Consider the following 16353-nt stretch of genomic DNA (forward strand, 5'->3'; position numbering starts at 1 on the left):
AACTGACTGCTGCTACAACAGAGTAGCCAATCATATGTGAGAGCAACCAATATTTGTACTATAAACCCACCACCTTCACAGAGGAACTCAACATTTTCCTCACTCAGTTGAACAGCAGTAACACGTCATGCCATGCACAGGGAACTGGCCTACCACAACCACCCATCGCCAAGCCATCACCATCACTGACCAGCTGATGACCTCCATCTTGCATTGTTTTTTTGGGCAAATTCCAGGGCCCATACTCAAATGAACTCCTACTACGCAACTCTCCCAATTTTACCCAAATGTGAAACACATGGGCAAAACGTATTACACAGAATTTAGTCTATGGCTCTATGCCATAAAATGTGGGCGAAGCAGTTGATGTAACACTAATACTGGAACTCTAATAACTTGGCAAAGGTTCCAAAGGGTCAAAGCTTGAGCGAAACCCATTGCATATGATGAAAGCCCAGCACTGAAGAGATACACATGTCACTTTTCTCAGTTCACGGTAGTGTAGTGGTTCATTCATCTGACTTTCGTATAGACAGCACGGGTTCAGTTTGTCAGGAAACCAGACACATTTCTGAGGTGGCGCAAACCTTACCAAACAGACCAGTGGAAAGAACCAATCAGCGGAGAGCGGAAGTTATGTATTCTGGGCACTTGCTACGTAGTGTAATTGCCAATTTGCCGCAGTTGGCGAACAAATATACCCAACATTTTACGCATTCTTACCGTTGAAATGTATTCGAAGCGCTTCTCCCAGTCAGTGGAATGTTTGCTGTAGACAGAAAATTACGTGAAAAGGCTACGGAGAAATTAATGTATTCAAGTTAGGTGGCCTTAGCGAGTGACAACGTAAGAGGGTCAGCTGTTTGTTTTTTTAATGACTAGTTTGTGTTTCTGGTCATTTAGTTTAATGTTGAAGGAAACATGCTATCGTCTCTCTCATGCAGCAAATAAACAAATTTGATTGCAAGGTTTGTTTTGAACCGTCCCAAACAGTGGTCAATGACAGCCTTTCCAGACCTACTTTCTTTCTTTCAAGAAAGTGGGTGTGGCTTGACAGGTTAGGGTTCAGTATCCATTCAGCAAAGGTGTTATTTGTCTTCATACAATATGTGCTCCGTGATTGACTGGCAACCAGCCCAGGGTGCACGCTACCATTCAAGTTAGCTGGGATAGGCTCTAACTGCTGGAGCTAATGCTAGCTTTTTGGGTTGCAGCGAGCTAAGCTTAGGCGAAAGGCAGACTACACCCTAGACGCATATCATAAAGCTCATATATAGACAGACATCTTTCACAGTCGATTTCACACAAGAACCCATGCTGACTATATGGAAGTCAGAGGAGTAAATAACTGCACCATCAGTCAACTATTGTGCATGTGTTTTATGTTCTTTCATTTCAAGGCCACAGCCACCGCAACCTCCTCAACCTTCCTTCATATATGTTATTATAGGCCTTTACATTCACTTTGCACATGGCCCTTCATATATAGTATACAGAAAGCGGAATGAACTAAATATTCAGTAACATAACCTCAATATTCATGTAAATATAATCATTAATCAGTTGGTTACCCTGTACTTCCAAGTGTAAGGTTGTCCACGCTTCTCGTGTGTCATTATCCAATCCATTCCACTTAATTATGTAAAAAAAAATCCTTATTAGTAATAATCAGGTCCATGTTTTCACTGCGTCGTCGACTGCGACCATGCTTGCAGTTGAACGTGCCTCTTGTCAGCAAAGTGTTCCTAACATGCCAACTATAATCAGCATTGAGGAAAATAACGTGACGGATGGACTGTAATTAATAAGTTATATAATCAGAAATCAATTGATTTCCTTCACTTCAATAGTTCTGTAGATAGCGAGAGCCCTTGTCATGTTTTGTTATCCAATTCTAATCCGTTCCACTTGAACACTTTTATTACTGAAAATCCATTCCATGCTTTCCTGCTTGTTTGCTTGCTCCTAACCTGCCGGTATTAGCGTCCATTGTCTGTCACGGCCGAGAAAGGGAGTCATGATGGATATAAGGAAGGAAGTTTCTGAAGAAGAAAGTAAGTCTTCATCACTGTCTGCTGCTAGTAACAATTAGTTAGCCGTGGCTACGGCCCAGCTAACAGCAGAAAGTCTCATGCTATATTGTCTAATAGTTACTCTACGATGCATGTGAAGTTCCTGGCTGACATACAGATGAAGCGCGTTTTTGGAGGGAACTTTAAGCTTGAATTCACACTCAAGTATAAAGATCAGTGTCAGATTGGTATGTTTTTTGTGTGTTCATTATTCAGCACATTCAACCCACTGCTAATATGTGATCAATTGGATCTCTCAAACTAAACTAAACCAAAACGTACTTCTAAACTATCCATTCATTCATCCATAACTACAATCAATAAAATGCCCATGGTAAAATGAGAGTAAAACTAAACTAAATAAACAGATTTTTTTTCTTAAGATAAAAATAATTGTAAGAATAAGTAGTTTGGAATGAATGAATGAATGATAAAGCTTTCCCATTTAAAACCTATACACAACCGATGTAATGTTTCCTTGACATAGCATTAAAAACATCCACTGTTGTTTTTTGCAAGCTTTGATCTGGCCAACAGAGTCTGTTCGGTATTATGGGGCTTCCGCTAAGGCAATGTTCTGCATAAACCTCAAACCAAATACATCACACAATACTGGTGACTGGGCAGGGAACGTGGCTCCGAAATAGTGTTTTATCACGCACAAACACATAAATGCAAAAGCACCTCGTGTTCCCACAAGAAAAGGGGATCCCAAAAAAAGTGCCTGATTTGTTTTGAAGGAACGCAATGCGATTCACGCCTCGCTTTTCAACCCCATGTTACCACCTAAGTAGAGCTGCTCTATCAGCTTTTGCTAAGCAGTCATTGAAATGCAGGGGAGTTTGATATGCTGCTGGTCGCTGATAAGCCAAGGCCAGAGTAACCCAGATAAAAGAAAAGTGGCAAAACGGATGTAAATAAAGATGCACTGCATCTTGTTTGATTTTTTTGGGACTTTTTATTTTTAGCTTACATGTTCTCTACGTATATAGTACATAATATTACACCAGTTTTGCTGCAAAATGTGCACTGCAGGACAGCAATATAATCAAAATGAGCCCAACATTCCTGGAAATGAATGAGCCAATGAAGAACACCCACTGCTTGGTGCATCTGGGCTTCTGGACACCTTGCCGCATTGTGTCCCGCCTCCACCCAAGTGTTTCATCATTCCTCTCAGCGAGTGCCATGGCATTGCCAAGAGTGCAGAGAAGTTGCTGCATACTCCCAGATGTCATTTTGGACTCATGGGTTCAACAGGTGAATCGGATCCAGAGCCGAATTTTTCCTGGAACTGTTTTGGCAGCGATTGGAGATGCAGGATTATTTTTCTTTGTTTCTGGTATTGATTTATCCACCAGCCCACCGTATAATACATCAAATCATGGCGGGCATTAAAAGGAATGACTTGACAGGAAGGCATGTCTATCGCTACCAACTGTAACATTCCATTGCCTCTGCTCACTCCCCGCTCTTCGCAAGGCAGTAAAACATGCCCCGAATAACACTAATTAGCTCCAAGAACATTCCTTTTGGGCATCTGAAAAGTGCAAGCATGTTTTTTTCCCCAAGTCCAAACTTAAATCTGTATACTTTAAGTTTAATTTGGAGAGGTCCAAGAGCGATTTCATGAACTGAGGAAGACAACTAATGCTGTTGCATTCACTATACAATGATGGGGCCTTCAGCGCTTGCTTTGCGTCCATTTGGAGAAGCGACTCGACTACAAAAGAACTAAAGACGGAATGTTGGACTAGATAGACACAAATATGTGTGTTTTTATGAGGGTGGGAAAGTGAGAACATCAAGTGTGTGTGTGTGTGTGTGTGTGTGTTTGGGGTTCAGAGAAAGTTTGTGCAAGAAATAGGTGGGGAGTGGAAAAACACACAAAAGAAAGTGTTGAAATGTTTAATGTCTGAGCGCACAGGAGGCTTAAACCTCATGAGGTGATGGCCAGAGCTGGTGCTTTTTAGACTAAATACAACCAAAGCCATCGGGGACGCTATGCTAACCAACTGCACCGGTGCTGATAATCAATACTGTTTGTGCAGGAAGGAAACAAGGCACGTTCGGTGTCATATGGTCTTGCGTGCGGGATGAATCGTCGACAGGGCCAGACATGATGGAGGAGGTTGCAATGAGGGACTCTGAAAATATCAAGTTTCTCTGCACAGCTGCTCTGGCCTGCAGACAGTGGGAAACATCTATATTAACCTCTGCTCCACGTGCAGCCCACTGCGGAGGAATGCAAGGAAAAATAGGCACATAGGTGGGGAGAGAATGGATGAATACATGCCTCTGGTATGATTGGAGCGTGCAGTCCTGAGAGCTGGTGACACGATACCGACGCCCAAAGACTCGATGAAATGTCAACAAATGTACTAGTTATGAATTTTCCTGCATGGCTCTTCCAACAACAATAGGCAGACATCCAGGTGCAAACTCCTAAGGGAGCAAAAAGGTGATATGGCGCAGGGGCAGGTGGTGCCCTCTCAGGTCGCCATGGAAACACAGAAGATAATTACCTGGTGTGCAAAAGTTACACACTTCCTCTGTGTCCCAAGACACTGGTATTGTTTCAGAATTAACTGTGCTATGCAAACTTGCACTTTGCAATAACAGTAAAGAAGCACAAGAGCATGTAATTTTCTTTTAAACTCATTTTTGGTGAAATATATCACATCTGGCACTCATTACAGCAGCACAAAATAGAAATAGCTCTTGTTCCTTCTATTGCGCGATGACATGATCTGTGATGATGACAAACTATTAATTTTTAAAAGGCTTGTTCTAGAAAAACAAATCACCCACTGAGAGTGCAGACACACAAGCTGCTTTGTCTTGGATGACAAACAAAGAAACATAAGAGGACTGCCACACACTTACACAAAGTCAGAGGTGGGCTCGTCAATGAGTTTTGAGTGTTCGTTATTCGGCATTTGTCAGTGGCCGCCAACCCTTCCGTTATTGTCAATCCGTCATTTTTTCAAGCCGAACCAAACTGTAATCGTCAATCCATCAATATTATTTTAACCACACGTCCGTCATCACAGATTTGTTTTTGTTTGTTTGTTTGTTTTTAAGACTGCCAGTAAATTTCACAAGCACTGGTCTGTCAACCGATTGATCTGTAAATGTAATGCCATGTTTACACAATTTCTTGAAGTTGGAAATAAGGGAATAAGAACCACTTCATTTTACAAGCAAGTCTGCTTGTTGCACGTACAAGATGTCAATACAAAATTCTGTCTGCTTCTCTAATAGCATGTTGAGCGACAACAGCATAGGTTTAGCTCATCGGTCAGCGCTTTGCGCTCTCAATGTGGATGCTCGGGTTTGATCCCCAAAGTTGGGTGGGAAAATCAAGACTAAAAAGTAAAAATCTTGGAATCTGTCAATCGATACTGACCTGGAAAACTTACTGCTGTCGATGCTTAGTCCACTAGTGTGTAAATTTTTCCATTCGTCAACAAAATGGGTGTCCGTTATTGACGGATTGACAGACCTTCCATCATGATGAAATGTCCACCTCCGGAAAAATTACAAACTAAATATACAATATACATTATTGAACCTCATTCAATTTACCTTCAGGGATATACACAATACAAAATGCTATTGTGCATAACCCCTGCAGGAGGATAATAATAATAATAATAATAATAATAATAATAATAATAATAATAATAATAATAATAATAATAATAATAATAATAATAATAATAATGTTCAGTCCATAGAATATATTATTATTATTTACTATGTATGCAGTAGGTGTGTCTAGGACAACTGAAAAGATACTAAAAACAAGAAAATAAATTAAAATCGGCTTCTTTATGTCTTCAGAAATTAAATAACAAATAATGACAAACATAAAAATGACTACATGCATACGTGAGCATGTTACCACACTGAACTATGACTAAAACATTGAATGATAATGTGTTACAGCAAACGGCGATGACACTCACCAAAGTGTCTCCCACACAAACACAGGTGACCATGTTGGTCAAATAGCAGACACCAAAGTCATGAGTATGAATGAGCTTATGAGCTTAACCAGACCCAGAGTAAATGAACTACGGTGCACCGTCTCTGCAGCACTGGCTAAAAGACCTGCAATCTGTAATTTGTTACAGAGGAAATGTTTAATAAAAACTTAATTAATTGTGGCTGAGCAATAATGCTACCATAGACCTGTGCAGTCACATTAAATACAAAGTCATTGTAGATAGACATACTATAGGCCGGTTAAGTATAAAAAAAGAGGTTTAAAAAAAAAATAGAAAACATTTTTAATCATAAAGTGTATCCAGATACTAAATGTGGATGTAGGTTACATTTTTGAATGGGGACATCATTCCTGACAGTTTCTATTAAAACGAGTCAACACTTTTATGAGCTATCTGTATGTGGCGCAGCAATTTGCAAAGTGCCCTCTTTTAGCTTCATGTGCGACATGACATGCACGACGTGTTTGGGTGGCCCAGGCTGCGTGCAAAGTGCTTTGCATTCTAAACGTATGCTGTAAGCCATTTACACAGCTGGCCTTTCAAACGGAGGTGACTCAGTGAGAGGACGTTCCTGGATGGGGGGTCTGTCCCATAGCCCGCACCAACCCTAGATGGCCTCTCACGCAAGCTGGCTAGGAAAAAATTCTAGCTCTTCTGGGTGACAATAAAAATCAAAAAAAAGATAGCATTTGGGGAACTACTTTTGGTTTACTGTCAATAAATACACTTTTGTAGGTATCATCAATGTATTTAGACTGACACTAATAGTACAGTATAAACCAGTGCATTAAAAGAGGCTTTTCAGGAAATAGTAGGCTAATGCACCTTGGCACAGAGGCCGTAGAGACTTCCAGAGAACTCAGGGACTGTTTTTAGATAAAAGCCACACTCATTCTACTCTCAGGCGACCTAAATAAAAATAAAAACCACAATGAGCAAATGTGGAAAGGAAGGAATTTGGAGAGGAAATGGACAATCCATCTGATTCTCCCTTACCGCTCATCTGAAGGCAAAGAAACAAAGTGTACCTGCTGCTTCTAATCAAGCTGCCAGGAAACTGATGGTATCACAAGTGGCAACAGAACTCTGTTGGCAGATGCAGCGCATAAGGGAGGACAGAATGTGTGCCTAAATAATCCCATCATAGCCAGGCGGTTTCAGAAGTTCACAGTGACATTTACCCATTTTAATACATGACTTGAAATCGAAAGTGATCACTGACCAATGCATATTATTATTGACACATCAAAGAATCACCAACGAGTGCAAAGCACCTCTCTCTTATCCAAAAGCTCCATTCTTCCTCATTTTCTTGCAGCATTCACTCTTGGCTGCACACTTTGACTTTCGGAGCCTTTGTGGTCAAACCCATCTGTGTTGCAGCCTGTCGAAAATAGTCACAATGCAGCAGCTCCCACTGTAATTACACAGTGCAGCGGAGGAGCCAGTGTCACCTCCCTCTCTGCTGCCAAGATGCTCCGACAATGATCTTACCAGGAGTGTAAAAGTGCAACTCTAAAGTGCATGTGCTTCGAAGAGTTTATGTTGACTACTTTGCACAGAAGTCTCCTCTTAGAATTCAGTCTCATTGTGTGACCAACTGCATCTGACTCAATTAAGCATGGCTCATAGCTGAATGCCATTGTTCAGCAGCCAGGGTACTCATAGGGGCGCCTCTGAATCACATCTTGAAAGGAGCGCCCGCTGCACTTTGATCCCATTGTGTTCTCGACTCTCTCATTCGTTAGATAGCACATGGTGGACATCGCATCAACCTCCTCCAACATCTATAGTGCCAGCACCTGAACATTAGCTACTGCACAGCTGTTTATTTGCCAGTAATGCTGCCCTCGTCCAGTGTACACCACGATTAAGAATATATTAATATATAGAGAGGAAAGTGATTAATGGTGATTTGAATGACAAGCTGCATTATGCACTTGCAGGCCAGGTCATTACTTTTGTGTTTGTGGAATATGAACTGATGCATTATTTAAGGAGCAGTTTACCAATACTAAAATGTGCATATTATTCAGTATGAATGGGATTGGTGTCCCGTATTACACTTCCAAACAAAACAAAACAAAACAAAAGGCGGTTAAGTAATGAGAAGACATCCTACCTATATTGACAAAGCTCATGACCATATCCGCATCATTGAGGAAGTTGTTGTCTTGCAGACTGGCGATGGGGGGTGCCTGCGTGGTGTAGATGGGCTTGTATGGATAAGAGTACCTGTCCTCGTCCCCCTCCGTGGTCATGGCGTTGTACAGGTCCAACATGAACATGGGAGCAGAGTTGTGCTTGCCGTGGAGGTGCGGCCGCGGCCGGTGCGGGAGCCCCAGGATGGATAGGATCTCCCGCTGCATCTCCCGCCGCTCCTGGCTTCTTAGTCGGCGGTGAATGAAGCTGGAGTGGAACTCATTGTCCAGGGAAAAGTTTGCAAAAGTCATGTCGGCCACGACGCAGTAACTCCAAATTAAGAGCAAAACTGGAGCGCCTCTATCCAAAAGCGGTGCCATAGCAAACAATGCCGTGCGTAAAAGTCTCTGCCGCTGCTGCCAAACGCTCCAAATGGCTGTTGCACTTTTAGCAACCGTGTTTAATGTCTTGAATCAGCTGCCCTCATGGTGAGGGAAATTCTCACGAAAAGAACATCAGCTTCGACTATTTGTCCTTTTTATGAGTTTTTTTTTTTTTTTTTTAATCAGGCGCGCGTGGTCATCTGTCGCTCGTCCTCCTCCTAACCTGAGGGATTGCACACTATAGTGTACTGCTGAATACAAGTGCACAGCAGAGAACAACTTCTGCACACAGCTGTGATGGGAGGAGCAGGAGGAGAAAGAGATAAAGAGGGTGGCAGCTGAATGAAGACGTGGGATTTGAAATTGTATTTGCAGAATCATTTGGTTGCTCTTGAATGAAAGTTGTCATGACAAACAACGTGGATTATTTTTCCTTCACTTGTTTCAATGGCGAATGGGAAATGGTCTGTTTTGAATAAAATAAGGATGTGCTGGTTCCCACTTTTTACACAGCTTGGCTCTTTGGGGTATATGGCAATTTTCATTGGGCCAAAGAGCTTGCTTTGTGGTCCCAAACTCATTTTTGACCATATCTAAACTTTCTACTACACTGTGGCAGGAAGTTTGTGACAAAGGCAGTGGTGAACGGCCACAGATTACAAAGGAGTGTTGCAGATGTTTGGCAGCTGCTTCCACGCTCCATCTGCCCCCAGTGCCCCAGCACCTCTTAAACACCAAACTTTTAAGGAGCGCCGCTGACCCTCTCATGAGTTCTGTTCTCACTGACATAGTTGAATGTATTTCAGATGGCTGTTGCAGGACCAAGCTCTTAAAACATTAGAGAATGGAGTTTCAAAGGCCCCTCTTGAGATGTTTTAGGGCCGCAGCTCGCCAGAAGATTTTTATGACAATAAAATTAGAACTTCAATCGCACAGCAAGTGAGGCTGCCAGACAGCTTTAGCTATGATTGTAAACAGAGGGGCGGGCAGAAAATATCTTCGAGTCCTGTCCACTTGGTTCACCTTCCCACCATCTCAATATGTCTTCTTTTTCTTTGTCCTCAGAAAATGATTCACTTCTTCGTCAAGATTTAAAATGGCGTAATGCCTGCAAATTGGAATTGGGGGGTTAGATCACCAAATGATTCTCAAGCGCAGCCCCTGCTGCTGCTCACCGCTCCCTCGGGGGATGGGTCAAATGCGGAGAATGAATTTCGTGTGACAATCAGTGGTACTTTGACTTTAACTTTAAATACTGTGGTTCATCTTCACTAAAAAATTTTTTTTACAATTTTCATTTTTTCTTCATTTTGCTTAAAATAGTTGCTCAGAAGAAGCGTACCACACATAAACAGTTTTATCCTGTACCACCGATTGGCTGCAGATTTTTATAGAGTAGACGGTGTATCAAGGGACGTGCTAGGTTCTTCATATTTATTACATTCATTTTCACTTATTCTCTTCTCTCCCTTTTCGTGTTGGCTTGTTGAGGTCAAACCTCTAACTACCCCCCGTCTTTGTCTTAGTTTTTGCCAAGCCAGGAGATGACAATCATGGATGGGACAAAAAGAACAGACCTCCCTTTGTTTGCGACTCACCAAGCCTGGTGACATTCACAGTAAACAGTGGGCACAAGGTTCAGGCTAGACCGAGTGAGCCTCACTGAGAGGTCCTTGACAGGGGGACGGAAAGCAGAAAAGCAGAGGAAACTGCTTTTGAAGCTTCTATCAACAACCCTCCAAACACTGCGTACAGCTGCATTACAGACTGGAGTCTACTCTGTCACAAATTATCTGTTCGGCTGTGGGCAGACGCTATCTTACAAGACAGCACACAAATTGACAACAGACACATTTATTTTCAGCCAGTCATCATTTTACTCAGAGAACTGATGTTATCTCATTTTATCATCATAGTGTTGTCGAGAAAAGTGAGGCTGCTGGGTGGATGTTGTACACGTGTTTACTCAACAACTATTTGTCATCATTCATATCAAATTTCCCCTTGAATGCTCTACTTGCATATGCAAATGTAAATTCAATGTTTTTTTAGATATCAGATATCAAATTAATAATTTAAGTAGACCACAATAATTTAGCTTTGGAGAGAAAAAAATAGCCCGCACAAATATTATTTCTCAGTAACATAGCCCTAAGTTACACATTCCATCTTCATGTCTTCTCATTTTTCCTAGCTCTTCCTGTATTAATTAATTCCCTGCTGCGTACACAAATACTGTATGCATGTACAATCAGTTTTATACCATTTTTAAACATGTTGATAGCTATTGCTATGTTAGCTGTTGACAGTTGCAGAGTGAGAAGACTAGTTTAGATGGCAGACAGAAAGGCTACAGTGAAGACTCGTCGCTCTTGCTGGCTAACCCTGCTCTTCAGCTGGCAAAAAAAAAAAAAAGGGCATTAGCTGGGTATAGTTTATCATGACTGGATGGCGAAGTCATCAGTTGAGGGTGAGGATTTTTCTGTTGTGAGTTTGAGGCCCAGCTGGATTAACATTATGTTTACATTTGGCCTTTTTTTAATGCACATTAAGTACTTTTGATGCAAAGGTGAGGCAGGGAACACATTTAAATTTTCCGCTTACTTCAAACTCTAGAGAGTAAATTAACTCACTCTTCAAATGTGTGTCAACGTAGGTTTGTGTAATAGGTATATTCAATAATTTGGAGCTAATGCTTTTCAAAGGTGGAAATGTCATCCGAAGTTGGGACTTGTGTTAAGTCAAAGGAATAACTCCTTCCAGCCAACTCTGTGGTGTGTTACTGTATGTTCAGCGATTCAACTCAACTTTTTATTTGTACACATTTACCAATGAGCCGGTACAACAAAGGAGATGGAAAGTTAAAGTTTATACATTTAGCAAGACAATCTCACTATGGCAACAATGACTTTGCTACAGTTGAAGCTCAGTCTGTCCATATCATACCTTGCATGGCGCCCCGGTGAGCAGGAAGCTGCTCTTGGCTGCTCGTATCACCAAGCTGTGGTGTTCCTCTCTCCATCCGTGCTTGGCACCTGCCGAGCGAGACGATGTTGCCGCTTTGACACAAAGCTGCGGTCATGGGGATCGAGAAACTCTTGAGCAGTGGGAATGTTTATTCTCATCCTGCAGTTAGTAGTATATAGGTCATTAATATAATTGTATTATTGCTTGCTGTCTTTTATGTTTTTATAACCTCAATTTTGCTGCGTCTGCACCATAGGGTGACACTAAAGGCTTTCTATACTACTTAAGCTCACTCTTTCTATACAGCAGTTTGTTACAGTTGAGTGTCTCAAAAAAAAGCTGTGCAAATGCATGTACTATGAAACAGAGAATGTCTCTCTTCTTTCCATTTTTTGGACTATGACATGTTTTTCAGCCAACCTACAAATAGTAACCCAGTCGAGTTGATTTAGGATTGGCTGTTTAAACGAAGAGCAGAAAGCGCTTTTACGCTGACAGTCTACTGCTTCGATGGCAAAGTGTAAAGTGGGTTGTTCCACTGCGTGAAACTGAGTGGTCATTGGATAAATGCTGGGCTTTATTCTGCCCATCAGACACTCAAATGTCTCCGGGGGTGTTTGTGGCACGCGGACTGGCCCAGGCAGAATCCTTCTTTGACTGACAGTGAAATAAGTGATCTTGAAGTATAAACCTCCACCCAAGCATTTTTCATGAATGGAGGGTAGAATTTACATGAAAACAAATAAACGCATTTATGATTTAGGTCAAAAAACATGAGTTTCCCGTCCTTGAATGACCAGCAGCCGCCACTGGTGCAAACATATACACAGCAAAATCACCAGTGTTAGATTAACACTGAGAGTGTTAAATATAACACTAGAAAAATGTTTATATGAGTCCACACCAATGAGTGTAAATCTGACACTTGTCAAAGTGTTACTTTTTTCACACTTAACTAGTGTTACCCCTATACTTGTTAACACTGAATAGTGGTGAAAGTACTTTACAGTAGTATCAGTGATAAACATTTAATTCTGCCAAACTACACTTAAATCTGGTGTTTAAACACTTGTGAGTGTATTGCACTGGTGTCAGTGTCAATGCAAATTTAATCAAACTACACTTTAAGTTGGTAAATTGTTCTTCACTCATATAGCATTTTTCCTCCTTACAAGGCCTTCAAAGCGCTTTATACTTTAACTACTGATGACACGGCATCAGGAGCAACTGGGGGTACAGTATCTTGCTCAAGGATACTTTGCCATAGTCACACTGGCCTGGGATCGAGCCCACGCTCGGGAGACGGCTGCTCTACCACTTAGCCACGCCGCCCAGTCAACAACAACAACAACTGGATATATCTCTATTGAAATGTCAACATCGTGCTGGAAAATTGGAGTTTCTCCTTCACCTGAAATGAGGCTGTGGTCTGTTTAACACTCAAGGTACTGCGATTCAGGCTGCACCCAACACTCAAGGAAATTTACTCTGACAGTGTAACTTTTTATCCTAGCAGTGTTAAAATAACACTACTTACTGCATATTAATATTATTTAATATTAATTAACCACATTTACTATTGTTCAGGCGATGGGTTGATAATTAGAAATTGTGTATTCAAAATATGCTTGGAAAGTGGTTTACAAAGAAATAAAAAAGAAAATAATGGTGCACTACCCATTCGTGTATTGCTTCCATTGAGGGCCTTGGGGCGCGCGATCAGAGGCAAGATTAATATTTATTTCATCTGTTGCCTTAGAGAGCAGCAGGCGGCAGTCCTTTGAAGACCTGTGGACCGAGGGAGGTGGATGAGGTCCATTTGGGTGGGTGGAAGAAGGGGGAGCTCTCAGCAAGTAGACCCACAGTCGATACAGTAAAACTTTATTCAGGCTCAACTGACCCCAAACTGAGGGCCTAATGGAGGGGTCTGGGTGCAAGGACAGAAGAAGGTGGAAATACAGTTTCTGGCAACCAATTTCCTGTTGTACTGTATGTCCTAGTTCTTGTCTTTTTGGTGTAACAATGCTCCGCAGTGGTAAATGTTTCCACTACTAGTGTGTCGCACTTCCAGGGGCCCTATGAACATATGAAACACAGCTGTGAGGCAGGCAAAAGAAAGGGGGCGGGAATATGGAACACTTCTAATATCCCATTTAGGTTTCATGTTTGATCCATGCTGGTTTTACTATTTAATATAATTTAACATGGTTTTGAAATCCAGATGCTTAAAATCCCGTTGCCTAATCTTTTAAATTATTAATATTTGCTGCTTATGGGTCAAAGATTTAAAAGCTCAACCAAACTAGACTGACTCAAAAACATACTGGTAATAGTTTTTTTCTTTTTTTAAATCCCCAATTTCCGTTTTGGAATGAAATTAAGCCTTTATCCCCTTCCTTCTGGGATTTCCACAATGGCTAAGTTTGCATCACTGTAACAAATGGGTTCCATGATAGCATGATTATCTAATTAGACATGCTGCAATTGCAATCATTCTGTGGCGTATTTTTGCCAGTATCTGGTACGTCCTTTTGTTTGTCCATTTGTCTGCAGCCCAATATGTCATGCCGGAACACCGCGGTGATCTGACTCATGGCTCTCAGCAGTCAACATTAACTTATCCATTATATCAATGACATTCTGCGATATGGTTCTAGTTGAGCTTACCCTTAATGCCAGACGTAGCTTTAGCCATAGGAGGATGTTATCACTCAGGCACCTGTGTCATCACTTTGACACTGGACTGCTCTCCGCACCAAGCCACATGCTTATCAGTAGGCTTTTCCAAGGTGTCAGGTCCTGATAAACGTCTGTCCACTTGCATGGACCTCGATGGGTGTAGGTCCCATTTAGATTATTTTCTCGTCACTTGAGAGGCCCTGCCCCCTTCGACTCTTTCTTTTATCACTCCCTAAGTGTGTCCTGACCTGTCAATCAGAGAGGACCCCGGGCGACCAGTCAGAACCTCTTTTGGGGAAACTGGACTGAAGAGCCATTAGAGTTGAGGCGGCATCGTCAGACTGGCCAAAAGATGATGAGAAACAGAGCAGCCAGAGAGCCCGAAGAGGAAAGGTAGGGGGCCAGATGGGGGGAGTGGGAGGTAGATTTGCTGAACTATGGAGGCTGTGAATGGAGGGCAGCTCTGTTTTCTATTTGTGAGGATTAGGTTGACAGATTTGTATTTAGTTTCTCCGGGCCAAGCTGCAGTTAATCCCCCTCACCTGCAGCGAGTTCTCCCCTCCTCCTTCTCTTTTCCTCTGACCCGACAGCCCCCAGCTTCCCCCTATACTTCCCCTGTGCCCCGCTCACTCCTGCCCAGTACAAACACTCATCCCGAGACAAGCACATGACTCGTTGCACTCTGTCTCCTCAGGTTAGATCCTAGCACTCGACACAAATCTCTCCTGGGCAAAGGGAACAGCAGGGGGCTCAGCTTTATACAGCACAAGAAAAAGAACCCCCGCAACCTGAGGTCGTTCACATATACGGTTTTTTTCCAGCTTGGGTGAGGAGGTTGTCCCTCATCACTTAGAGATAGCAATTACTCGGAAATTAAGAACCATTACCACGGAAGCAGCTTGTCAAAGTCACTCAGGGTAAATGAATACTTTTGGTAAAGCTGCACATTAGGAGAAATTCAGGGTCAGGTCAGGGGCACAGACCTCTTCTCTTTGGATCTTGGCTCTCACACACTTTGACTAGGCTTTCACACTGTGAAAGATGGACTGCAGTGGCTCTGTCAACGGACAATGCTTGCCTGCCATGAGTTCCTAAAGATGCGGTTACTCGCGGTGACCTGATTTGAGGGTTTATCAAAGAAGTGGTGTGAGGTTGGTACAAGAAGGGACAGAACGATTTGTGAAAGTTTGTCAATCAAGTCATGTGATCAATTTAATCCATAGTTCTGGTTTATATACTTTAATGCAATAATGTACTTAATTCATCCTGGTAAGTAAAACAAGTTGTCAAAGCAGCAATATTCACGCAAAATAGTACATAGATTTGTAAGTCTTAATTACATTTAATTCAAATGCATAATATTGATTATACATGGGGAAATTCAGCTTACACTCTGATGTATGGGCATATATACTTTTTGTACACCACACACATGGAATAAAATCACACACATGGCATATTATCATGGCAGATTGCAGGGAGACATGTCAGAGTGAAAGGGACAAGCAAACAGTGCCTTGCTCAAAGGCACTTTGATGGGAGCCAGCCAAACACTAAGCAGACTAGCATCTCTCCAACAACAACTCAAACTGTGTTTTCATTTTGTCCATATCGTGAATCTCCGGTTCCAAAGCCAAAGCCCAAGTCCTTGAAATGAGCTATTGTCGCCCCATAATATTCCAAACGAAACAGCACTGCACATCCTGCACATACTATAAGTACAAAAACAAAAAGAGCAAAATGTATTACAAAGCCAAACAAGACTAATTTTTTTTAAGTTACGCAAAGCAGTAGAGAAAAAAAGATTGCATAGATATACGATTGTTGCATATAGACAAAATCAAATACTTTAAACATCTCCTCAGGATGCCAGCCACCTTTGCTAAAATCGGCTACATCTTAGTTAAATAATTTAATTATAAAAATGTAACTCTATCCCTGAAATGAAATTATTAGTACATATGATACAAATATTTATTTGGTTCAGTTTTTAAAGTTTTCTGGGAAATAAATAAATAAATACAATTAAAAAACAAACAAAAATAACCTTAGGCCACATAAGAGCCTTTAGCAGGCATTCCTGTGAGGCAGCATTGA

The 16353-nt window shown here is 41.7% G+C and overlaps 1 protein-coding gene across 1 annotated transcript in view; it reads right to left on the reverse strand.

The window, feature by feature from the left end:
- bmp7b (bone morphogenetic protein 7b) overlaps positions 1-8849 on the reverse strand; it is a 30943-nt gene extending 22094 nt beyond the window's left edge. The window contains exon 1 of the mRNA XM_086068062.1: positions 8208-8849. Coding sequence (XP_085924188.1) covers positions 8208-8607 — 400 coding nt within the window. The 5' untranslated portion in view covers positions 8608-8849. The remainder of the gene's footprint in view (positions 1-8207) is intronic.
- Between the last annotated feature and the right edge of the window lie 7504 nt (positions 8850-16353).

This window comes from Leptonotus elevatus, chromosome 2 (assembly GCF_054856555.1).
Source record: "Leptonotus elevatus isolate MCC_2025b chromosome 2, RoL_Lele_1.0, whole genome shotgun sequence".
NCBI classification, from domain to species: Eukaryota; Metazoa; Chordata; class Actinopteri; order Syngnathiformes; family Syngnathidae; genus Leptonotus; species Leptonotus elevatus.